Consider the following 24,112-nt stretch of genomic DNA (forward strand, 5'->3'; position numbering starts at 1 on the left):
AGACTTAATGTAACAATTGAGTTTTTGCATACAAGCGCTTCGTGTTGGTGTGCACATCATTTGTAAATGCTTCTGAGCACAGGAACTGGGTCAGAGCTGGATAGGCTTATTTGCCTGTGAGCACACACTTTTGTTGTGGTGAAGCTGGAATTAAAACCAGCCAGCCTGGTTTCAAAGCCGTAAGACCCTTTAAGCAGCACACACCACAAAGTGGTCTTTTGAATAGGAGAGCAGGATTGTTGTTAAGGGGCCAACCGTGGGCTACCGTAGTGGGGGAGTGGTCGTCACACTAGCAGGCGTGCAGAGCCCTCGTGTATGTACACGAATGGCTGGTGGTAAACACCCCTCCATCTCGGATATGCTGGAGCACCTCTCTGGGGAATGGGCTCACTGCCTCAACCATTATCCTTGCCTCCGGGCCCAGCAAGATCTGCACGTAAAGCACAGAGGGCTGCCTCTGGGCTCTATAAATCACATGGTTGGAACACAAGAGAACCGTTATGTAGATCTCACTTCACCTCCTGAACAGCGTTTTGTTTTTAATCTGTTCTTGTGGTCTAAATTAGCACACGAAAAAGAAGTTCGACAATCCAATGCTGTAACACTACATTGAGGAAGAAGACTGTACCTGGTCTGTGCTCTCGCGTTGGGAAATTAGTAAAAGAGGCAAGAGATAGTCATGCCTTAAACCAATGAAAAAACAGATGACAATGCGGCCAGCACATAGCAAGAAAGGGGGTGGAAGAAGGAAAACTGCAAGCCCACAGACTGACTACAACAGGTCTCGATGAGACAGCGCATGCGCTGTCTAGCTCGACTTAAAAAAGGGATATGACCCAGTCAACGCTGGCCGCATCAAATTTTCATTTTACTTTCAACCATGCTGCACAACAGCCAATCTGCTGTACAACGTGGCTCAGAAAACATTGACAGAGGCAATAGATCTCACATAGGTGAGACCAATTGACTTGCATTAAAAAAAAGTAATCCTAATGGTAAACATTCGTAGTAGTCATTATGAACAACCCATGGCACACACAGGGGAAAGGATGTGGCGGTTTGGCCATAATTGCAGATTCTGGAACTGAGGAACCAGGTTAAAGTCTTGAAGTCGGATCAGCAACCTGTGATTCTGGGCAAATCACCTAATCTCCCTGTGCACTGTGACCTCATTTAATGTAACTGGTGCTCATGTGTAGTGCTCCTATGACCTTAGGGTCAAGTTTGTGCCATATAAAACTGCAAAAAGAAAGTAATGCATACTGCATAGCGCTGCATGACCCGGCTGACTAGAAGTGCTACCTGTTTACGCTGGAGGCTTGGGTAGGAGAGGTTGGGCAGTCCCCTTTCCTTCTGATGGCAAGGCTGGATGAGAGTATCATGGACGTGACAACAGATTTCTGCAGGGACGATGGATGGAAAGGAAGTACCTTTTTTTGCATTTCAATAGTAAAGAAGATGGATGAGGAGACCACATTTACATGATCACATTCGGTAAGTTTCAAGTCCATGATCACTCCAATATTGAATGTCTTCTTGACTGGGATGGGAAGGGTTCCAAACTCAGGTGGCCACCAGGAATTGGTCAAGAATGAAGACAATTAACTAAGTTTTCCCTATGTTTTAATGTAGGCAATTGCTAGCCACCCTGGTATTAATTGCCAGCATACCATTCCTAAACCTAGAGTCAGTGTCAACACATTTTCGGACAAGGAAACAACTATTTGAGTGTCATCAGCATATGAAGTGAGTGAAAATTCGAACTGTCCGATCAGATCAGCCAGATTAGACACATAAACATTAAATAAAATTGGGCTTAATGAAGAGCCCTGCAGCATCCTACAAGGCAGTGAGAAGGAATCTGAGTTGAATCCCTTTAGTGACACATATTGTTTATGCATGACCAAGTAGGATTTTAACAGGGTCAGAGCTTCTCCTCTGATGCCGATGTCAAATAGGTGACCTCCCAGCATCACATGATTCACTATATCAACAGTGGCTGACAGGTCGAGTAGAATGAGGGCGGCTTTACCGCCTTGATCCCGAGTCTCTCTGATTTCTTCTCTCGCTTTGATTAAGGTCATCTCCATGCTATGGCCACTACTAAATACATATTAAGTGGTGTCCAACCGAATATTCCCTTGTATGCATGTGGCAAGATGAAAGTTCTTTTTTTTCCCCACAATTTTAGTGGGTAGGTGTATTCTTGAGAGATGCAGATAGTTGTTTGCACCTGTAGGACTAAGCAAAGGTTTCTTTTGAAGAGACAATATAGACGCCACCTTCCATTGAGAAGGAAATATACCACTAGCATACATGTGGTGGAAGATAGTTGTCAGAGATGAGGCAATTATTTCTGATGCCTGCTTGCCACCGAAGGGGGACAGGGATCCTGGGGAGAGCCGGAATTAGTGGATTTTAAAAAAGAGGTAACATGCTCTACAGTTGGATCATTGAATTTACAGAGGAAGGTGGTGTCAGCATGCTTAGGGTGAACTGGTAGTACTGTCCGAGCAAGGACTTTGATAGAAGAAAACCTGTTGTATATTTCTTTAACTATATTTTGAAAGAAGCCTGCCAAGTTGTTACAGAAGTTTTACTAAGATTGGATGTCTCTGCTTCTATAGTTGCAAGTTTATTTACCATAAGCAAAATATCTTTAACTGAATTTTTGGCGGCCTCGATATTTTGGGTAAGGTAGGAAGACTTCTCTCTCACTATCAATGCTTTGCGAGGGGGCGAGATCGTGCTTATATCTGATCTTTTCTAAATCAATATACTCTTTCCACCGCATATGTTCTTGCTTTCTGCATTTCTACAGACAGATCGAATCTCACTGCTACGTGGTCTGTCCAGAATAATGGTAAAGTCGAGATATCTAATATAGAAGAATTGTTGATAAATATAGCATTAAGAAAGTACCCAGCAGAATGTGTGGAGCTTAGAACTGCCTGGGAAAGACGAAGACTGGCTTTCATTTCAAGAAGAATCTTGGCATCATTATCAGTAGGATTCTCCAGATAGAAATCAAAGTCTCCCAGTAAGGTAAGGTCTAATGTACGAGCAGAAAATTCCAAGATAGTACTGAGTTCCTGCAAGAAGATGTGCCTAGGGCCGGGTGGGCAACAGATAAGTGACGTGTTGCAGTAATTAGTATTACATAGCTCAATACTGAAGGAGAGAGCCTCACAATTTCTGAGTTGAACAGGAAGAAAAGCAGCCTTAATGTGGGATCAATAAATGATTGCTAACCCACCTTCTTTTTTAAATTGTCTGTCCACCCCGGTGCACAGTCTAAATATCGAGTTTTTAATTTCGACCTACAATAATATCGAGTTGGAAATATCGTAGGGACAGAATATCGAAATCAAGAATATTGACAACCAGAATATTTACCTGAAGGTGAGAAATATCATTTTTGTTAATATTGAAGTTAGTAATATCAATAGCAAAAATATCGATGTTACTAATATCGATATTTATATTAGTGTTATGTATTTTATTATGTATTTTATGTTTGTGTTTATATGTTTTTGTTAATAATCGTACTCGTTTTAGAATATATGTATAACATTTTTAGAAGTTAGTAATTTATTTTAAAGGAAAATATGTGTTTTAGTACCATAGCGGGTTGTGGGTTTATAGGCGAATAGGGTGGGAAGTAATTTAAATATAGTAAATTAACTTTTAAAATTCATGAATTAGTCATTCTTTTTAAGTAAATTTTCCATTTTAGTTCTGTAGCGGGTTGTGGTTTATAGGGGAATAGGGTGTGAAGTAATTTAATTGTAATTAGGTATTTTTTTATTTATTTATTGGTATTGATCATTCATTTTATGTTAAATATTTATGAATTGGTTATTAATTTCTATTAATTGATCATTACTTTTTATTAATTGGTATTCACATTAAGTGTATTAATATATTATTGAAGTGTGTTATGAGTTTATAAGGAAATAGGGTGGGAAGTAATTCAATCTTAAATAAGTAATTATGTATTTTATTGCTGAGAATTGATAATTAATTTATTGTTAATTAAGTGTTTATTGGCAATACATTTTTAATAATTAATATTTTTTCTTTGAAAAAGTAATTTATTGTTAATTAATAATACTGGGTAATTACTTTGTATTAATTATTATTTATTGGCATTTATCAATAATTTATTGGTAATTAATTATTAGTTGCTAAGTATTTTTTAATAATAATCGTTTTTTAGTTTTGAACATTATTATTTGTTATTTAATTATTATGTGGTAATTAATTTTCAAATTCTTATTATTTATTTGTATTTATCATTAAGTTAATTGTTAATAAATCAATAATTGATAATTATATTTTATTAATTATTTATTGGTATTGTTGATTAATGTTTTGTTATTTAATAATTAAATCACTATTTATTTAAAAAAATATTTTCATTATTTGTAAGTTATTTTTACCCCTACCCTATCGAACACTTTCCCTACTGTTGCACTCTCTGTAGTGGGAATAGTAATTTTTACCCCTACATCATCCAACACTTTCCCTACTGCTGCACTCTCTGGAGTGGAAATGGTCATTTTTATCGCTACGCTACCCAACACTTTCCATACTGTTGCGCTCTCAGGAGTTGGAATAAGGATTTTTACCCCTATGCTATCCAACACTTTCCCTACAGTTGCACTCTCTGGAGTTGGAATAGTAATTTTTAGCCCTACACTATCCAACACTTTCCCTACTGTTGCACTCTCTGGAGTTGGAATAGTAATTTTTACCCCTACGCTATCCAACACTTTCCCTACTGTTGCACTCTCTGGAGTGGGAATAGTAATTTTTACCCCTACACTATCAAATCCTTTCTCTACTGTTGCACTCTCTGGAGTGGGAATAGTAATGTTTACCCCTACGCTATCCAATATTTACTGTTTTAGTGTATAATGTATTTTTTTTAATTGTTTTTTTTTTTTTATATATTATTTTTATATTTTTATTTATATTATTGGTGTATGTGTATGTATTTATAATTTATTAAATGTTTTTAACAATTTATGTTATGACAATATTTATTTGTAAATAATATTAAGTATATATATATTATATTTTATATGTATGTGTTTAATTTTTTTATATTATATGTATTACTTATCATTTTAAACATATTTTTAACTTTGGTTTTTTTTAAATATATGTATTATTTACTTTATTTTACATCATTTTTAAACATTTATTTTTGACAACAATATTTCTTTTCCGATATTTTTGTACCTACTATAATGTAGAGAGGGCTTCGATAATCTTGACATCGATATTTCGCCCCCGATATTTTTGAAGACTATATTCTGTCAGTGATTCGTCCACCCCATATGTCACAAAGCCTGGGGGTGTAGCGGTGCCGAAATCTGGGCCAGAGACTGGTTGGCCCAGGTTTTTGTTATGAACAAGCTGTGTAGTGCTTGGGACTCAATCAAGTCAGCAACTTTGAGCATATGTTTGATCAGGGATCTAGCATCAAATAAGGCCCAGCGCCTTTTAATATTATTAGAGGTGTAAGTAGTAGTACCAAGCAAGGAATTGTCCTGAAGGTAGCTCTTCCTCCTACTCCCCTCCTTATCTATAAGAAGCTTACAGTCCTTACAAGAGAACTTGGAGCGAGCAGACCAAGAGTTTAACTCTAAGGTGCTGATTCCGATGTCAGACAGACTCAGGTCCGTCCGACATCGGTCAAGAGCAGTAACCCACCGACCTGCTGTCATGGGTTACGGCCCTGCTAATACGATGCGACCAAAGAGGGTTCAGTCGCATTCGTATACTTCACAATGCAGGCATGCATTCCGAGATGAATGCATGCCTGCATTGAGAAAAGCAGGGCTGCAGTTCATCCCTGCACCCTGTGGCCGGCACCCCAAGGTGCCTGCCACCGGGTGCAGGCATCCACAGAGGGGCACCATGGGCGCCCCCAGGCTGCCAATGGGCAGCCTTGCACCCATGGGGGCCCTGCTGGACCGGCACGAAAAGACAGTGAAAAACTGCCATTGTACTCCCTTGGTCGTAAAGAGGCGACCGGGGGAGCACTGGAGGATTTCCGGATGACAGACAGACTCTCCGAGCCCGTCGTAGGCCATCCGGAAATCCGAGTCAGATTCCATTCCAACTAAGCCCATCGGAAAGGCTTGGTCGGTATGGAATCCGGCCGACACTGACCGATTCAGTCGGAAGGGCTCTGAACATGGTTCAGAGCCCTTCTGACCCGAATCGGAATCGGCTGCTAAGTGTATGCAGCATGTGCCCTTACCTAAGACATTGTGGGCAAACAAACAGATGGGTCAAAGATATTACATTTAGTAAGTGATAACTTTTTGGAGCAGGTAGGGGAGTTGAATTTGATCTATAAGAATTGTAATTTAAAACTCTTTTTAATAGTAAAGTTGGATTTTAAGTTGCAAAACTAAAAATTCCACTTTTAAAAAGTTGACATTTTTATGTCCCAACCATTTGATGACTGCAGCCTGCATACTGGGTCATATGACTATGTGTAGCTGGCAGTTAGTCTTTATTTATTTTGAAGCTTATAAAGCGCGCGGCTACCCCCAACGGGGGTGTCCCGGCGCTGCTGACAACAGGCTATAAGGGGGATGACAGCAGCTAGAGACTGGAAAACAGCCAGGTTTTGAATTTAATCCAGAACAGCAAATCCGATGAAGTCAGCCTGAGATCTAATGGGAGGCTGTTCCAGAGTTCAGCGGTCCCTACCGCAAAATCTCTGCCCCCCATTCTGGCCCGACGAAAACGCGGGGTAACCAGAAGGTGGATTACTCCCAGATATTAAGACAAAGGATGTTGCCAGGGTGGGCTATCTCTGTCAGGATGAGGGAGAGGAGCGGTACCATACCATGCTTGCACATCACTAAGACTCTGCCTCAGCACATCCACAAGGGGTTTCATGCTAGTCTTATGTGCCTCCAGACAAGCTGGGTCGAGGGCAGGGAGGAAAGAAAATGCAGATACCTCTATAGGGGAGGACTCTAGAAGCATCTCCCACTTCAAAGTGGGCACCAGGTACAAGTAGTTGACCCACAGACTCAGTTCTTCAGTACACTTCTGGACCTGTGGAAGACTCAGGAGAAGTATAGCTGTGCTGCTCTGCTGCAATAAGAACTGCCCTGCTACTCTGCAGCCCTGCTGTCTAAGTTAGAAGGACTGGACCGGCATCTTGAACCCAGGACCACCAGCATGACTACAAGAGCTGGTTGGATGGCCTCATGATCAGAGCCTCTGGTACAGAAAAGCCTCCCACCATCCTGACCCCCGCACCTGGACTCTACCTGCTCCGAGTACTAACCCCTCCAAGTGGAACCCCTCCAGCCCTGGACCCTGGGAAGTGGGGCTAAAGGTGCTTTCCCAGCCCAGCTGTGGTCTCTACTAGAATTGATGCAGTGTAAAGCAAATCTGACAAAGCTCTCCGGAGCACCTCATCTGTACCGATGCAGGTTGATGCAGCCATGATAGAAGCCTGCACTGTAGCTCCCATGGGGCATCCTCAACGCAGACCTCGCATTTCTCCTCTTGATTGCTGCTGCGCAGAGCAACACTCCATTACCAGGATTTAAGGTTCATTTCCTAGCTGGACTAACTTGGTCCCTGTATCTGGCCCGCGCTCCATCATGGGCGGCATGAATTTGTCCCGTTCCGACATGACCATATGACCACAGTTAGTGCATTGTGCTGCCTTGCACTATTTTTCCCTACACATTCAAAGTTGCATTACTCTGATTCAACTGATTGCATTGTGAAAGCACAATGAAGGGTGCCAACGGGAGATGTTGCAGGCATGCGATTAATGGGTCTCCTAGAACCTAATCCCGCCATTTCCCATGCCTGCCTTTTGGAATGCAGAAAGCGAGTGGGACACTACTCCAGGGGAGGGGCGCAAACCTGACCTTTTGTTTGACAAAGGAAGGGCCTCCAGTTGCTGATGTGTGTGTAATCCCCTTTTCAAGCCAGTGCAGTTATGGGTTGTTTCCTTACGGAAATAATAAATAGGTGGTTGGTTTATTCATATCCTATCTGAATTTTCCCAGAATTTTGAGGACAGGGGCGAACCCCAGGTAAAATTCCACAAATAAGACAGTATCTAAAAATAGACAAACATCGATTAGCTGTTGACTGCCCGCCCCCAACTTTATCCCATCTCTAAAAATGAAGGGGAAATAACATGAATAATAAACCAATTAGAATTTGCCTGAGGCTAGGCAGCGGGGAAGGAATTCTGAAAAAGTTTTTAAACCGGTACTGTGTGAGGCTGGTCACATCACTGGTAATGCCCATTTCTTTGAGTGGGTTTTCACTTAGGATGCAGGGGCTAACGCCTCTGGATATCAGGGGGGACAAGCATCTTTGCAAAGAAAACAAATCTCACTATGCTGGTTTGACGCTGCTCGCTCACGAGACATGCCGCAATTAACAGCGTGTAACAACTCAGGTAGGCACATTCCTCTGCAGACATATGGAAGTAGACACATATTTAAAATTAAAAATGGAAGCATGTTAACATAGAAGGCTGGGTGAACGGGTGGAATTTTCCCCAGGACTTTTAAAAGGGCGGTGTGGAAGAGTTTCCCAGATGGACCCGAGCTGCTGCACCCGTTGGAAGCAAAGAGCTTCGGGAGCAGCGATTAGATATCGGGAAAGAGGATGGGCAACCTGCATGGGGGAAATGTGAATGCAACAAACTATCGGTGATACTAGTTTGTTTCCCCAAATTGCTGACTATATTTTGGCGGTGTTACCAAGGGACATGGTGCACCCAAGCTCTGCAGGGATGTCCTCAATAACAGCAAAGTGGTTAAAGTCAGTCGAGCCACAGGGAAGACTGAACCCTCTTAGTAGTAAATTAATTTTGTAATTCAATGCAAATAATGCCTGTGACACATGGCGGGATGCTGCGGCTGCCCCCATCCACTCTGCAGTCCATTCTCTGCCTGGAGATAGATTTGTTTGAAAACTACCTGAGGGTCACACTTGTGAAGAACAAGTCGCTTGGAGATGCAAACAATCTGTAAGCCAGTTTCTGTGCTCTCTTGGCAGTAGTCAGGTGGGTGATCTGCAGGTGAGGAGGAGGGAGTGGAACCTGACGCAATTATCTATGTCCTGTTTTGTTTCGCTGCTTGTGTTGTCTCTGCCTTCCGCCCTGAACTGGCCAGTATTACAAATATTAAAGTAAACGTTGTATGCGCATGTGTTCTGGATAGGTCAGGCAACTCCTAAGCCAATCCCAGCACAAAACAAGCATTATAAATGCAATACGACTCGTCTTTGCACAAGACCTATTGCATTGTAAATAAAAGTGAAGCTGTGCAGGAGATACGAACCGGAGTGGGGGTTGGTAGTGGGCAGAGAAGTCACGGACTGCGGGAGGGAACGTGGGAGGCAGGGGAACAAAAGATATTTTAAAGTAAAGGGGCCAATAGCTATGGAAGGAGAAAAATGACGACATGGCCGTCAGGAGGCGGGATTAAGTTGCTGAAAACCAATCAGATTGCAACATTTAGGATTTCAGCCAATCAAAAAGATAGGCGGAAGTGGGCAAAGCTTCCCCTGCTATACTGTATACAGCATCTCTCGACAAGACCGGGCATGCGCTGCCTAGGTGAGACCTAAAAATTACTAATACATGCCGCCCAAGCCCTTATTTTAGCTTTGGAGGCCTGGAAATCTGAATTAGCACACCTGTAGGACTGTGATGGTTCATAGTCTAACACTTTATATATTTGTTTGTCTGTTGTTACAGGCACTGGCGGCACCGGCGGGGACAGTGAGTGGAGCAAGCAGCAGAGGCATCCTGATGAGGGCCCCTGGCACTTATTTTTTTTTTACAAATTAAGCACTGGTCATATGTATTTTTATAATGTATTACTGTGTGCTCTTGAAGAAATACAGAATATAGTGCAACTTTTAACTGCTAAAACATTTAAATACTAAGCATGTGTTCATAGTCAATTTGGCTTACATTTATTTTGGAGGAAAGAACAAGTCAAAGTTAGTTCATAAGTAAATAAATAAAGAGCACAATGTTTGCATACCTGTGTATAATGTCCAACCTTCGCGCCTGGCTTTGTTGCACCAATGCCGTATGTGAAATTCTGGCACTCGTTGAACCAGCCTTGAATAAGCGTTTCCCAAGGCACTGGTTTTGTTGTCTTATATAGGTTCTCCCCACATTCTATAGCTGAAACATGAGAGTGTTAATAAAAACACGCAGGTTTTACCTCTACAACCACCACCAATGTACATTTTACTGTAAAAAAAATGATGCTATTTAATGTAAACAATGCATTGTTCAATATAAGTAGAAAAATAGAAATGGTGACGGCGGCCACATAGGGCTGAAACAGGAAGCAGCAAGAACGGCATTCATACGTCACAGCCTGTGCCTTCTTGTAATCACCTGAAAGCTTGGGTTGTATTCCTAGATCGGCTCTGAGTGGATTATGCCATGTCTATCAGTTTCGAAGGGCACTCAATGGGGTCTCTATTAACAGTTTACACTTAATAAGGGGGTTTACAGGGACCGTGGTCACCATCACTTCACTTTTTCATGGCCCTGCTTTACTGCTGCAAAGTCTATTTATAGATTCTGCCTGTTCCTAGCATCAAACATGGCTTAAAGCATTGGTTGGCGCTAAACACTGACTTGACATTTTTGACCCATGCTCCACGGAGACATCGACATGCCTGCAATTAATGGTGTCAATTGAATTACACCTTTTCTCATCTTAGGTTTTAAAATGCTCCAGGGCCTATATGTAACTTGCTTCATCACCCATTAACATCTTTGGTGGGTGTGGTTCTTGGGGGACTTGTTACACTTGAAAACCCATGTGAATCAGCAGTGCAAAGTTCCTTCTGCAACCATCTCTGTTTGTTGAAACTATTGAGTTAGGCACAGAAGCAGAATTTGATGGAATAAAGAGCAAAGTAGTTTCAAAAGTTAACTTCTTAAACAATACTTTATTGCATCTTATTTTAAAGCTCCCATTGCACCATCTGGCTCAATAATACAGAAATATCCTCATACCTCATGTTTGTTTTTCATCCTCAAACGTGGCGCTGTCTCTTTCTGTCGCAATCAGCCTCTCCTCATCCAGTAAAGAAATTATGGACCAGTGGACTTTACTGATTTTATGGGTCCTAAGTTGCTTAATAAAACAACTATTCTTTATGATATCAAGCATTCTAGGACTTCTTTGCCATGCTAGTTTTATTTTTCTCTGCTTTTTGGGGATCTCTCATTCGACATAAAAATGTAAAAGTTCCACCTATTTTCATTCGCTCTCCCCAGCATCCTGTGTGCACTTTACTGCAAGCATGAAGGGGCGGGTACATAAAACCAGGGAAATGTCTTTTTTTTTTTTTTGGGAAAAAGATGCATTCTTTATAAACAACTCCTCTTTATGATATCAAACATTCTAGGACTTCTTTGTCTTGCTACTTTTATGTTTCCCTGATTTTTTGGGATCTCTCATTCAACAGAGTTCCACCTATTTTCTTTCGCTGTCCCCAGCATCCTGGGTGCACTGCAAGCATAAAGGGTCCGGTACATAAAACCAGGAAAATTTCCTAAGGGACGGTGTCAATATCAGATAATGTATTCTTTCCGATTGCTTGATTTCCCTGATTTAATTTTCTTTCAAACAGTGCATTAATGAAAACATCAGATGTAAAACGAAGGGATGAAGTTTGGTTTCTGGAGGAAGGTATCTCTCGCTCAACCAATCGTAGACCAGTATTCAAGACAGGGTACCCATTCCTAAAATCCCTGGATAGATTTGACATATGAATGTTACAGGGAGTACTCAGGAAGCTAAAGATAACAAGCATTTCCAATGTGGCAAGTGCGCCCATAGCCCAATAAGGATCACCAATATGCCAGGGCAGGCATTATACCAGCCATAGACCATATAAGATCAAGGATGTTCACAATAGGCCAAGTATAAGTACAATCATGCCACCTATGCCCACACTGTGCTAAAAATGCAGAATATTATACTAGTGGCCGGGCCCATCATGCAAAAGTTGATCCTTATTTGCCATGGGGATGCCACCTGATACCCTGGTGGATTGGAGTTTCAATGGGATGTTTTCTCATGTTGGTTAATCGCGTTTAATGACTCAGTCAGGTGTAAGTGTCCTTGGCTCCGATGGAGTAGGGAATATACATTTAGAGTCACTGTTTGCTCAATAACGAGCTACTGACGATTATTTTGTAGATGTTTACTTTTACTATCACTTTCTTTTACTGATTTTATTGGACAGTCAAAAGATTTTGAACAAATGAATAGCAACTGCATATATAAACTGAATACTGCTGCATAGTAACACATATCAGTTTTAGGGTTCATAATAAAGGTAAACAGTTTGGTGGGCATTAACAACGATGAGACGTGTGTGTATCACACACACACGTATATATATATGTATATACATACACGTATACACATATATAATATATTTATATATAAATTTATACGGGTGTGGAAAAAAAAATGTATATATATATATATATATATCTCACAGCTCCCACAACACCAGCCTGCCGCACTCTCGAGCGGGTGCTCGCATAACGGGGGTGTACCCGTCTACTTATTCAGCTCACAACATCCACAGGTTCACACTCTGTATAAGAATTGCAGCACTCGTGGGGGTGGTTTACTCAGGTTTATTATTCGTAAACCTCACAGCATAGCAAAGACGCGTTTCGGCATCGGCCTTCGTCAATTTGTCATACAAAGGCGCGTGGCGTCCATTTTACATTTTATAATCACTGCCTGTAAACATTTCATCAACATAGACGAAGGACTCAAAGCATTCCGCTAAGGGTGCCGCCATATTGTAGCATTCAAATATTGCAATAGATATGCAGAGGCAGTATGCCAACATTTCATATTTATACAGTCCCACCTTATATAGGTGAACGATTATCAAAATTCCTGTCCTGAATGAGCATGATCCACAATTAAGCCCTCATAGTCTATGTATTAATCCAGCCCTGAATGGGCCATGCAGTGAAAAAAACTTCTATTGCACAAATTAGCATGTACTTCATAATCTTTAGAAACAGATAATCTCAGAATCATAACAATCAACATGACCATCCGTGGATCGGCATATTTATCTCTTGGAGAACCATCTACCACAACTGTTTTCGTTACATGGTTGTTTTTTACTCTTTTTACATAAAACCAAAATTTTTCAGATTTCTTATCTGTTCTTACATCAGTAACTGGAGTTTACATTACTCACCCTATTTTCCTATATGTATTGCCAATTCTTCCCCACTGTTCATCCTTTTGGGGTTTTTTGTTTCCAGAACGATGATGAATCGTGACTCTAGCCTCCTCAGTTTTTTTATTCTGTCCTCCCCACAGACACTTGGGGGCACCTGATCCAATCCAAAGAATCGCAATAGATCCCTATTGTCTTGGTGATGTTCTGCGAAATGCCTGGCCACAGGATAACTGGCATCATTCTTGGCAATCGCTCTCATATGCTCTAAAATTCGAATTTTCAATGGATGGATGGTGCTCCCAATGTACTTCTGCCCCCATGGGCATACTAGACAGTATACTACATGGGAGGAATTGCATGGTAGAAAGTTGTTTATTAACCTCGATGTTTTACATCCTGGTACTTCATATGTGAGTGTTCTCCAGCTGCCCACACACGCCTTACATTTACCGCAGGGGTAAAATCCACTCATTTCTTTGAGTGTTCCCCCTGTTTTCAAGACGGATTCCAAGTGGCTATGCACCAGATTATCTTTCAAAGATCTGGCCTTTTTAAAGGTAATCAGTGGTTGTGCGGGTATATCCTGACCTATCACGCTGTCTGTTTTTAAAAAAATATGGCAATCCTTTCTAAGAATCCTCCTGAGACAATTGGCATTATTAGAAAACGGTGTGATTAGAATTTCGTTTTTTCATCTTGTATCACTTTCTTTTCATTGGGTTTTAACAGTTATTTTCTAGAAATGTTGCTGAGTCTATCCAGCAGACTTACGTCATAGCCTCTTTTTTGGAACCTTGGCTGACTTTCTCCTAATGCCCTTTCAAAGTCACTCTGTTTAGTGCTGTTACTCTTTATACGCAATAATTCCCCATGGGGATACTCTTTATCAGTCGTGGAGGATGACTGCTACCGGCGTGCAAATATACATAAATATATATTATGCATTTAAAAAATTACAATTTGTTCCCTAATTAATCGAGTAATTGGGTAAGCAGTCCTGGAAGTATATGTATTTTTAGTAGAAGGAGTATTGTGTTAAATGAATGCATTAATATTGTTTTCTTCTTCTAAAATAGAGGTTTAAGAAGTCATCGACGTGATGATGACAATACTTCTTAATGTTATTTCTTTTTAGGTATGTATTCTATTTCATTATCATGTTACCACAAAAGTTTTTTTTATTCGTAGCCCATATTGTTTTTAAGCCATTAATTGTCTTCCTTTCCAAGTTTAGTTGTTGGTATGATGAAGTTTCCTAATGGCCAATCCTCTAACTGTTTATATATTTGTTTGCCTGCCTCTGTGTTTCTTATTCGTGTATGTCAATGTATGGGCAAGATGGTTAGGGTTTCGTTTGTTGAGCACAGGTTCATTTTTTGGGCCGGAAATCATGCTAAGATAGTAAGTGTTGAAAATGATTACAGTTTGAAAGGAGTTGAACTAACATGGATTGGTGAAAGAGGTTTGAAATGGAATCAGTTAGCCATCTAGTTTTCTGCTAGTAAACTTGACAATCACCACTTTGTGGTTGTACCCCTTGTTTGCAATGATAAAGTACACTTAACTGGAGTTATAATGGAAATTGAGATGAAGGAGACATTTTCCATCTTAGGGGTCGATTCCGATTCGGGAAAAAAACGTCCGTACAATTTGTGTCCGGAGCCCTCTCCGTACGAATCGTACCCGTCCGTCCGAGTCGCGAAGTACGATCCGTATTCCGTGCAGCCGACCGAACCGTCGTGATCCGTACGTATTGCAAGGCTGGAACCGTGAACCGTACGACTCGTACACATACCGTACGACTCGTACACATGCCGTACGACCCGACGAGTACGATCCGGACCGGGGTATGAGGACGCGATTCGTACGGTCCACGTCAGGTAAGGGCGAGTCGTACGGAAAAGCACACAAACACATACACACCGTACGGTCCGTACCCCCCATAATCGCAGGGGTACGCACCGTACCCCTGCGATCATGGGGTGTACGAGCCGTACCCCATGTACGATCGGTGTACGAGCCGTACCCCCATTGTACGATCGGTGTACGAGCCGTACCCCCATTGTATGATCGGTGTACGAGCCGTACCGCATGTACGATCGGTGTACGAGCCGTACCCCATGTACATGGCTTGTACACCGATCGTACATGGGGTACGGCTCGTACACCGATCGTACATGGGGTACGGCTCGTATACCGATCGTACAATGGGGGTACGGCTCGTACATCGATCGTACAGTGGGGGTACGGCTCGACCGATCGTACAATGGGGGTACGGCTCGTACACTCCATGATCGCAGGGGTACGGTGCGTACCCCTGCGATCATGGGGGGTACGCACCATACCCGGGGGGGCCGTTCCGTACCTGTTTTGGCGCGAACTCTGCTTTTACGGCTGTTTTCAGCTCCCATAGAAAAAGGGTCGTACGGTGCGTACCCGACACGTATCGTACTTGCTGGGTTGTAAAAACCAGCCGCGAACCGTACAGATGTCGCGTTCCGAGGGAGAATTGTACGGAGATTAGAGTCGTACGGTGTCTTGTACGACTCGTACGGAGTACGGCTCCTGGTACGAATCGTACTTCGTCGTACGTACGGGACGTTTACAGGTACGATTCGTACGGGGGAAAAACGCTCCGTACGACGATTCGGAGCGCTTTTTACCGGATTGGAATCGACCCCTTAATGTCTATGTTTCTGAACACACAATATTTGTCAGAGACAAAAGTAGAAGTGGTCTACTGTAAATCCTGCTACCTTTGAAAAGACGCGAGGAGGCAGTGTCAGCATCTCCTTGCGTACCTAAAACTTCTTTTACATATATAAATATATATGTGAATATATATATATATATATATATATATATATAATGTTTTGTTTGGACCAAATTTCCTTGAAAGCACGTATTTAAACAAAACATTTGAAATATTTACATACAATCATCATGAAATTGAAAACCCACTGAAAACAGAATAGGAAAAATGTTAAAACCATAACTTCTTTATTATTCCCTCCAAGTACTGATTTCCATCTAAAATATTGCTCATAAAAGATGTTCTAAAATACATACAATCAATGAATTAAGCATCATCAAGTTTGCACTATGTTGTGGGGCAACAATGTATTCCTCATTGCCCAAGCAGAAGTTAAACAATTTCCAAAGCTAGAGGTGATTACTTCATCCATACAAGTTCTTTAAATTCTCAGTGCTTTTTCACATTGTCTGACCCCTAAAAGACAGCGAACTGGCATAATTCATTCCTTGTGTGGAGATTCATAAGCATTATAAAAGAAAACCAGGTGATGTACTGTTTCAGTCTCGATTCTACATGCCAGGCACCTATAGCTAAAGCAGTAGTTATCGCCCCACCGTATGCAAAAGATATTGGTGGGCAAAATCTCATGTCTGAATTTAAAAAATAACTGCTTTGCCATAGGGCCTGTATAATTATTGAGAAATGGTTCAAATAATGGAATTGATTTATGATACGGAAATCTATCTGTCAGACTGCCTGATTTACATTTATTCTGCTCCTCTTCCCATAGAAAACTTTAAGGGGCATATTCTCAAGGACTTATCTCCGAGTTATCCGCACTTTAGCACCGCAAAAATGGTGAAAGATTCATTGTCCCATTCTCAAGCTGGTGTAAACTGCCAAAATCGCCAGTTTTCCAGCGATAGCTTCTGCAAAAAACATCGACACGCATGAGAGGGGTAACTAACGCTAATAATATGCAGATTAGGCGTTACCGTGCAAAAACACACTAAAGCACCACTTTGCTACATTCTCAACGATCAGCCCGATCGGCGAAGCAATCCAAAAACAGTTGATAAGGCACGTTAGCACCTGCTTTTTACTGGTGTTAAGCAGGACGACAACCTGCAGCATAATAGGAAGCCCAGCCCAGAGCAACATCGGCAGACCAACACATGTCATGAAACTACTGATCATGCAGCTCGGAGACCCAAGAGGACCACAACACCCACCCGCAGCCCCCCCCCCCGGACCCTCAACCCCGGACGCCCCCTAGACCACCCCCCTCCCCGGACTACCACTGAGGCAGTGCAGAATAAGACGGCGATCCTTCCGAAAATGCACCAGCCTCACAGACTTAACACCAAAGGAAGTCATTGCCCGATACAGACTCAAAAGGACAACCATCCTCCGCATCTTGACCCACATTGCCCACAGATGAAGGTACCAACACACCGGACAACCAACATCCCTCTGCAGACAAAGCTGCTGGCTGTACTGCACCGGTTGGCCTCTGGTACCTTCCAACCAACAACCGCCAGAGTCGGAGGAGTCTCACAGCCAGCCCTATAAAAGTTCATAACAACTGTATTGGATGCCATCATCAGCTTGGTATCCCAGCACCTTCACTTTCCCACACTGCGCAGGAACAGCTGGAGACCAAGCATGGCTTCTACCCCATAGCTGGCTTCCCACACGTGTTAGGGGTAATTGACTGCACATATGTCCTACTTGTGCCCCCTGTCGACACTGCACACGATTACCGCAACAGAAAGCACATGCATTCCATCAATGTGCAGGCAATAGTGGAACACCGGGGACTCCTCACCAATGTCGTCGCCAACTACCCAGGCAGTGTGCATGATTCCTACATCTTCGGACAGTCGATCATCAACCAGCACTTCGAGGATGGCACCTACGGAAATGCACTGCTCATTGGTAAGTACCAAATAAATACACCACACACCTCAATTCCACAATCATGCAACTCACAACTGTGGGCATGCACATGTTACAACATCACATACAATATGCCAAATAACATGCCCACCTACCAGACATGACAACACAAGGAACTGTGATAACATGGGCCAGCCATGTAGACAAATCATCCACGTCATGGCACCTCTGCCACACAATTGCAGAATGTGGTGAGAGGTGGGAACCAAGTATGTGCCAAAGAGGCAAGTGACCCATGAATCGGAATGTACACAATGCCAAGTGTGGCGGTGATGTGCTGGACAGACTTAAGTATGCAGAGCACAAACATATCCATGTGGACATACACTGCTGGTGTTTATAGTGTCGTAGACAGTGGACGCAACCATTTTATCTCAAGCAGTGGGGTAGACCTTGGACATGTGGCTATGTCGTTCCCCCTGTAAGCTTAAGCAAAGTTGGCTGAGCCAGCGTAGGAGTGGAAATTAATAGTCCGGGGCTCAGGGTGTGGTTCAATTCCAAGATGGCCTCCAAAGCAACTATTGCGTGTGTCTCTGTGTCTGTCATGTCCTCACCATAGCAAAAAACACAGTTGATGGACAGAATGTAGAACAATGTCATACATTCATCCCAGTACAAGGATCTGGGCCTAAATCCATCGTTTTTTTGCACTCCACACCACCCTGGGTTAGACACTGGCTATATGCAAATCAGCTCTGACCCTGTGCCTCATGGGAACAGTCCAGTCCGGACTACCAAGCCATGTCTTTCCCAGACCGGAATCAAGCATCCAAGGACCGGTTTCTGGCTATCAGCCTTCATCAGATTGGATAGCTTGACTCCAGTGGTGTGGGGAGCCTGGGACTCACGTCTGAGCATACCCAGCCCACTCGGGGTGAAAATTGCAAAAAACACAGTTGATGGACAGAATGTAGAACAATATCATACATTCATCCCAGTACAAGGATCTGGGCCTAAATCCATAGTTTTTTTGCACTCCACACCACTCTGGGTTAGACACTGGCTATAAGCAAATCAGCTCTGACCCTGTGCCTCATGGGAACATTCCAGTCCGAACTACCAAGCCATGTCTTTCCCAGACCGGAATCAAGCATCCAAGGACCGGTTTCTGGCTATCAGCCTTCATCAGCCTGGATAGCTTGACTCCAGTGGTGTGGAGAGCCTGGGACTCACGTCTGAGCATACCCAGCCCACTCGGGGTGAAAATTGCAAAAAACACAGTTGATGGACAGAATGTAGAACAATGTCATACATTCATCCCAGTACAAGGATCTGGGCCTGAATCCATCGTTTTTTTGCACTCCACACCACCCTGGGTTAGACACTGGCTATATGCAAATCAGCTCTGACCCTGTGCCTCATGGGAACAGTCCAGTCCAAACTACCAAGCCATGTCTTTCCCAGACCGGAATCAAGCATCCAAGGACCGGTTTCTGGCTATCAGCCTTCATCAGCCTGGATAGCTTGTCGCCAGTGCTGTCCATCATCCCCTTTTGTATTGCTTTGTTCGCCCTAAGTGTGGCAGGGTATGCTCAGACGTGAGTCCCTTGCTCACTTGGCCACTGGTTTCAAGAAAGCCTGGCTGATGAGGATTATGAATCCGAAACCGGTCCCAGGATGCTTGTTTCCGGTCCATGGAAGACATGGCTTGGCAGTTCGGGCTGGACTGTTCCCATGAGGCACAGGGTCAGACTGATTTGCATATAGCCATGTCTGAAATGGGGTGGCTGAGTGGGCTAAAGAATGGTGATGGATTAAACCCAGATCAGTTGACTGGGGGTGAGTGTTTGATTTGCTCAAACCCTCTGTCCATCATCCCCTTTTATATCGCTTTGTTCGCCCTATGTGTGGCAGGGTATGCTCAGACGTGAGTCCCTTGCTCACTTGGCCACTGGTTTCAAGAAAGCCTGGCTGATGAGGATTATGAATCCGAAACCGGTCCCAGGATGCTTGTTTCCGGTTCATGGAAGACATGACTTGGCAGTTCGGGCTGGACTGTTCCCATGAGGCACAGGGTCAGACTGATTTGCATATAGCCATGTCTGAAATGGGGTGGCTGAGTGGGCTAAAGAATGGTGATGGATTAAACCCAGATCAGTTGACTGGGGGTGAGTGTTTGATTTGCTCAAACGCTCCGTCCATCATCCCCTTTTGTATTGCTATGTCCCAACCATAGGCTTACACACACATGGCTGACCACCTTCAACGGCCAATATCAGTCGTTGTCAGGCTTGTGGACACGCGCAGACAGTCATGACAATGGTGTGTCTTAGGAGTGCATGTGATGCAACCGTGCAGCGCACACAAGTAAAAAGGCTCGGGGGGTTGAGGGGCAGCTGTGAGGCACATGGATGCCGCTCATTAGCCAGATGCAAGAAATGTCAAACATGAATCCCAAACTCGCGCACATCCCACACCAATATACTAATAAGCCTGCTAACACAGAATGCAGAACCACTGATTGACACATCTCTCTCCCTTGTCACAGGTGATCAAGGATATGCACTCTGCCCGTGGATGATGACACCCCTACGAGCCCCGAACACCCAGGCCCAGAGGCAGTACAATGCGGCCCACAAACGCACCAGGGGCATTGTGGAGCACTGATTTGGCGTGTTGAAGTCACGTTTCAGGTGCTTGGACATCACAGGTGGAAGACTCATGTACAGCCCACAAATAGTGTGCAAGATGATCATTGCATGTTGTGTGTTGCACAACATATGTGTACATGCAAATGCCCCATGGACCCATGTGCCAGATGCACTGGACGATGATGAGGATGAGGCAGGTGGACCACACCCCAGTGCAGCAGCAGCAGGAATAGCCTGAAGGGACATTAGCATTATCAATTTCTTCACATGAGCACATCAAATGGTGACTGTCCTTCGCAATCATGGGACAGGACAAAATGACCACAGATACAGCATGTGCAAATAAATTCATTCCAAGACACATTCCCTGTGTGCATGTCACTCCTCTGCATCAGCACATCACTCTGACAAGTGTAAGTGCAACATTTAGTCCCGACAATTTTATCACTAGCAATTAGATGGTGGGAGTGTCACCTCCGTTATCGGGATCCTGTTTTCCTGCGGACTAAACAGCATCTTCCTCTTCTTCTTCTCCTTGCCCTTTACTGACCGCGGGTTCCCAGGCTGGTCCTCCGTGAGGCTTTGGGGGTTCTGCTTGTCTTCCGTACTTGCTCCTTATACCTCCATGGTGCTTCACAGTTGTCTGTGTTCTGTTTGTGTTTTTTGTTTCTGCTTTAATACTGATTTTTGCAGCCTTAATTGTGGGACTTGCAGGCCTGGCGCTGCTTATCGCTGACTTTTTTTTTATCGCAGTTGGGTCAATGCAACTTTCAGGTTTGGATTTTTATTTCCGTCCCGGCAATGTTATCGCGTACATTTGACGTGTTATCGGGAAACTATCGCATGTTACCACTGTGTTGAGAATGTGACGTTGACACAGAGTTATTTTCTCGCGATAGACTGCGATATGTGAAATTGTGTTAACTTGGTTTGGCGATGGTTATCGCACATTCTTGAGCATATACCCCACAGTTTTTCTTTGATTACAGACTTAGACACCCAATGGTTGTCAGCAGGAGTCTCCCAAAGAGCCGCCAGCTCTAAACTGTGAAGCATGTCTTTGACGTACACTAGCCATAGAATTCTCATGGGAGGTTTGAGCACAATATTTCCTCAAAGTCCACGCCAATACAAAGGAAGTCTTAACTGTGTTGGTGATCGAGTACACACCTAAGTCAAATCATTCAGGTAAATATGGAGCTTTTTATGGAATATTTATTAAAGATCCCATTGATATATTTTCGACTACTGCCTGCCTCACCGCCTTAACGTGTATCCATAACACAGGTCCATATAAGGTTATTCACTTAGCCCTAACATTATATATTTCTAAGGCTGGTGAAAGAATTCTTGTTTTTGTTTTCCTACATAATTTTTAAATGGCCATGAATTCCTGCTGTGGTCTTAATACGCTCTTATTAGTCTGCCTGACCCCAGAAATGTTGCTTGTCAATTGAACTCTAGGTTATCGAAATTTGAGAATTACTGGAGTATTTTAGTATGCACTTTTACATGAACCTTCATTGATTTAAAGTGGTTAAAAGAGATGTCTTTGTTCTTTATACTATTATCTCCAACCACAGTTTTGTACAAAATATTAAGAAACAATCAATAAGAGCCTGCAGCCAAAAAGGAGTTTTAAAAGTTGTCTGACGTCTGCAAATGACAGCAATGGTACTCTTAAAGCTCCTATTTTTGGGCAGCATTACCTGGGAAAATCAAACATTTCACAACAAATGTTTATATAGAAAGAGAAGAGAGTTTGGGTTAGGACCCAGCCCTGCCAAACTCTCTTCTCTATTCTAATGCAGATGGGCAGCTCACCTTTGCTACCCCATCTAACTTGGGTTTAATACGTCTGATTTAATTTTATTAAAAAAGAACATTGCCAGAAAATTCTATGGCTTGTGGCATGGAATTATAGCAAAATCTGAATTAAGATCAATGAATACCAATTACAGGTGGCTGTTCCCCAATGTCACAGTTTTCCAGTGTATTGCACACAATCGAAATATCTCATTGTGCTCATTTTCAGGTAAAATCCTGCTTGAAAATCTGATAATATCCTGTTATAATTAGTCCACTCTGTGAGTTTCCACAGTATTTGATGGCAGAAAAACTTCCGTAGGCCATCAATCAAACAAATAGGCCTGTAATTATGGGGGTCTTGGCAGCTGCCCTTCTTGTAAATGGTTACACTCTTAACTTCATGCCAAGATTTTGGCGATTCCCTACACCCAGAATACAGTTCATAAGCTTATTGAGGTACATGCCCCAAACAAGGAGTTCAGAGTCATATAGATCTCCCAGTATACAATGAGGCCACAGGGCCTTCCCAAAGACCATCCCTTTGAGAGTGTCATAAGACTCATTGAGTGTAATAACTGATGGACTTAGCATATCATTTGGCACAAATAGGTCCATACCTGAAGTCCAACTAAACACCTTGTCTTCCAGATATAAGGCTTCAAAGTGCTCTACCTAAGCCTACAGATGGACCTCAACGTCAACTTTGGTCATTAAATGGCGACTTCCAGGGGCTTCTAGGTTTTAAAATATTTACTGCCCCCTACTCTGGCTGCAGCTGCCAAATCATCACAAAATGCAGTCTCTCATTTGGACTTTGCTTTAATTTGTGAATGTGTATAATTTCTCCTGCCAAGTTTTAATTGCTCCCTATCTTTAGCTTTTATGGAATTTATTATGGTCACCTTAGCTATTTTACATTACTTGCTATACCATGGATGTGTTGGTCCCTTTTTTGATAGTACCTTTCTCTCGCTGGTAAATGTTTATCTTAAGTAAGCAAACATGGCTTCATGGGCCTTCAGCATGTGGTTAACCTCACCTGTTTGGAGAGCTAATGTCACTCTATGAATTTAACCCTGTTTGTCTCATGAACCCAACACTGTTCCTATTCTAGTTCATTATGTGGCAAAAATGTATTTGCACCACTAATGATATTTTTCATGTTATGTCAAACCTTGCCCTATCACGGCACGGATACAATCTAAGTTTTAATCTTGTGATAATGTGTGTGTGGGAAATGTGTTCTACTAACCTACGAAGGAGGCGGTTAAAATATTATTGGAAGAAAATACTTAGAACAGGAAGTGGTTCTGAAGTTATAACCACACTTCATTGTTCCTCACACTTGCAGAAGTCAGATTAATATTCAGCATGCATGTGTTTCTTTCTGAGTTTTTAAACTGGTACCTTGGCTGCTGTTTAAGTTGCTTTGGCTCCTACTCAAGAAGCGTGGCTACCAGCCAGTCTGCATGAACAAGGACTTGTACCTGAGGCATCATCAATATGAGAACATCCCAGCCGCCTCAGATATGTTGTAACTGTTTATACAACATAGGTGTGACTACGGGTTGAGTGTAAACACCAGGACTAAAGTGACATGTCTGTCCCTTTTCTGTAATTTGAACTGCAATATGTCATGCTGAGGTCTTCATCTGTCATATAAGGCACTTGGTACTTTTTAGGCCTTCATATCAGTACACATGATTGTTCTGATCTTCAGATTTTACTATTG

At 42.7% G+C, this 24,112-nt stretch overlaps 1 protein-coding gene across 1 annotated transcript in view; it reads right to left on the reverse strand.

Annotated features, from left to right (window-relative positions):
- LOC144762943 (cysteine-rich secretory protein 3-like) overlaps window positions 1-24,112 on the reverse strand; it is a 116,091-nt gene that overhangs the window by 37,501 nt on the left and 54,478 nt on the right. The window contains exon 5 of the mRNA XM_078648243.1: window positions 10,062-10,207. Within this exon, the coding sequence (XP_078504369.1) occupies window positions 10,062-10,207 (146 nt within the window). The remainder of the gene's footprint in view (window positions 1-10,061; window positions 10,208-24,112) is intronic.

Source organism: Lissotriton helveticus, chromosome 6 (assembly GCF_964261635.1).
Source record: "Lissotriton helveticus chromosome 6, aLisHel1.1, whole genome shotgun sequence".
NCBI lineage: Eukaryota > Metazoa > Chordata > Amphibia > Caudata > Salamandridae > Lissotriton > Lissotriton helveticus.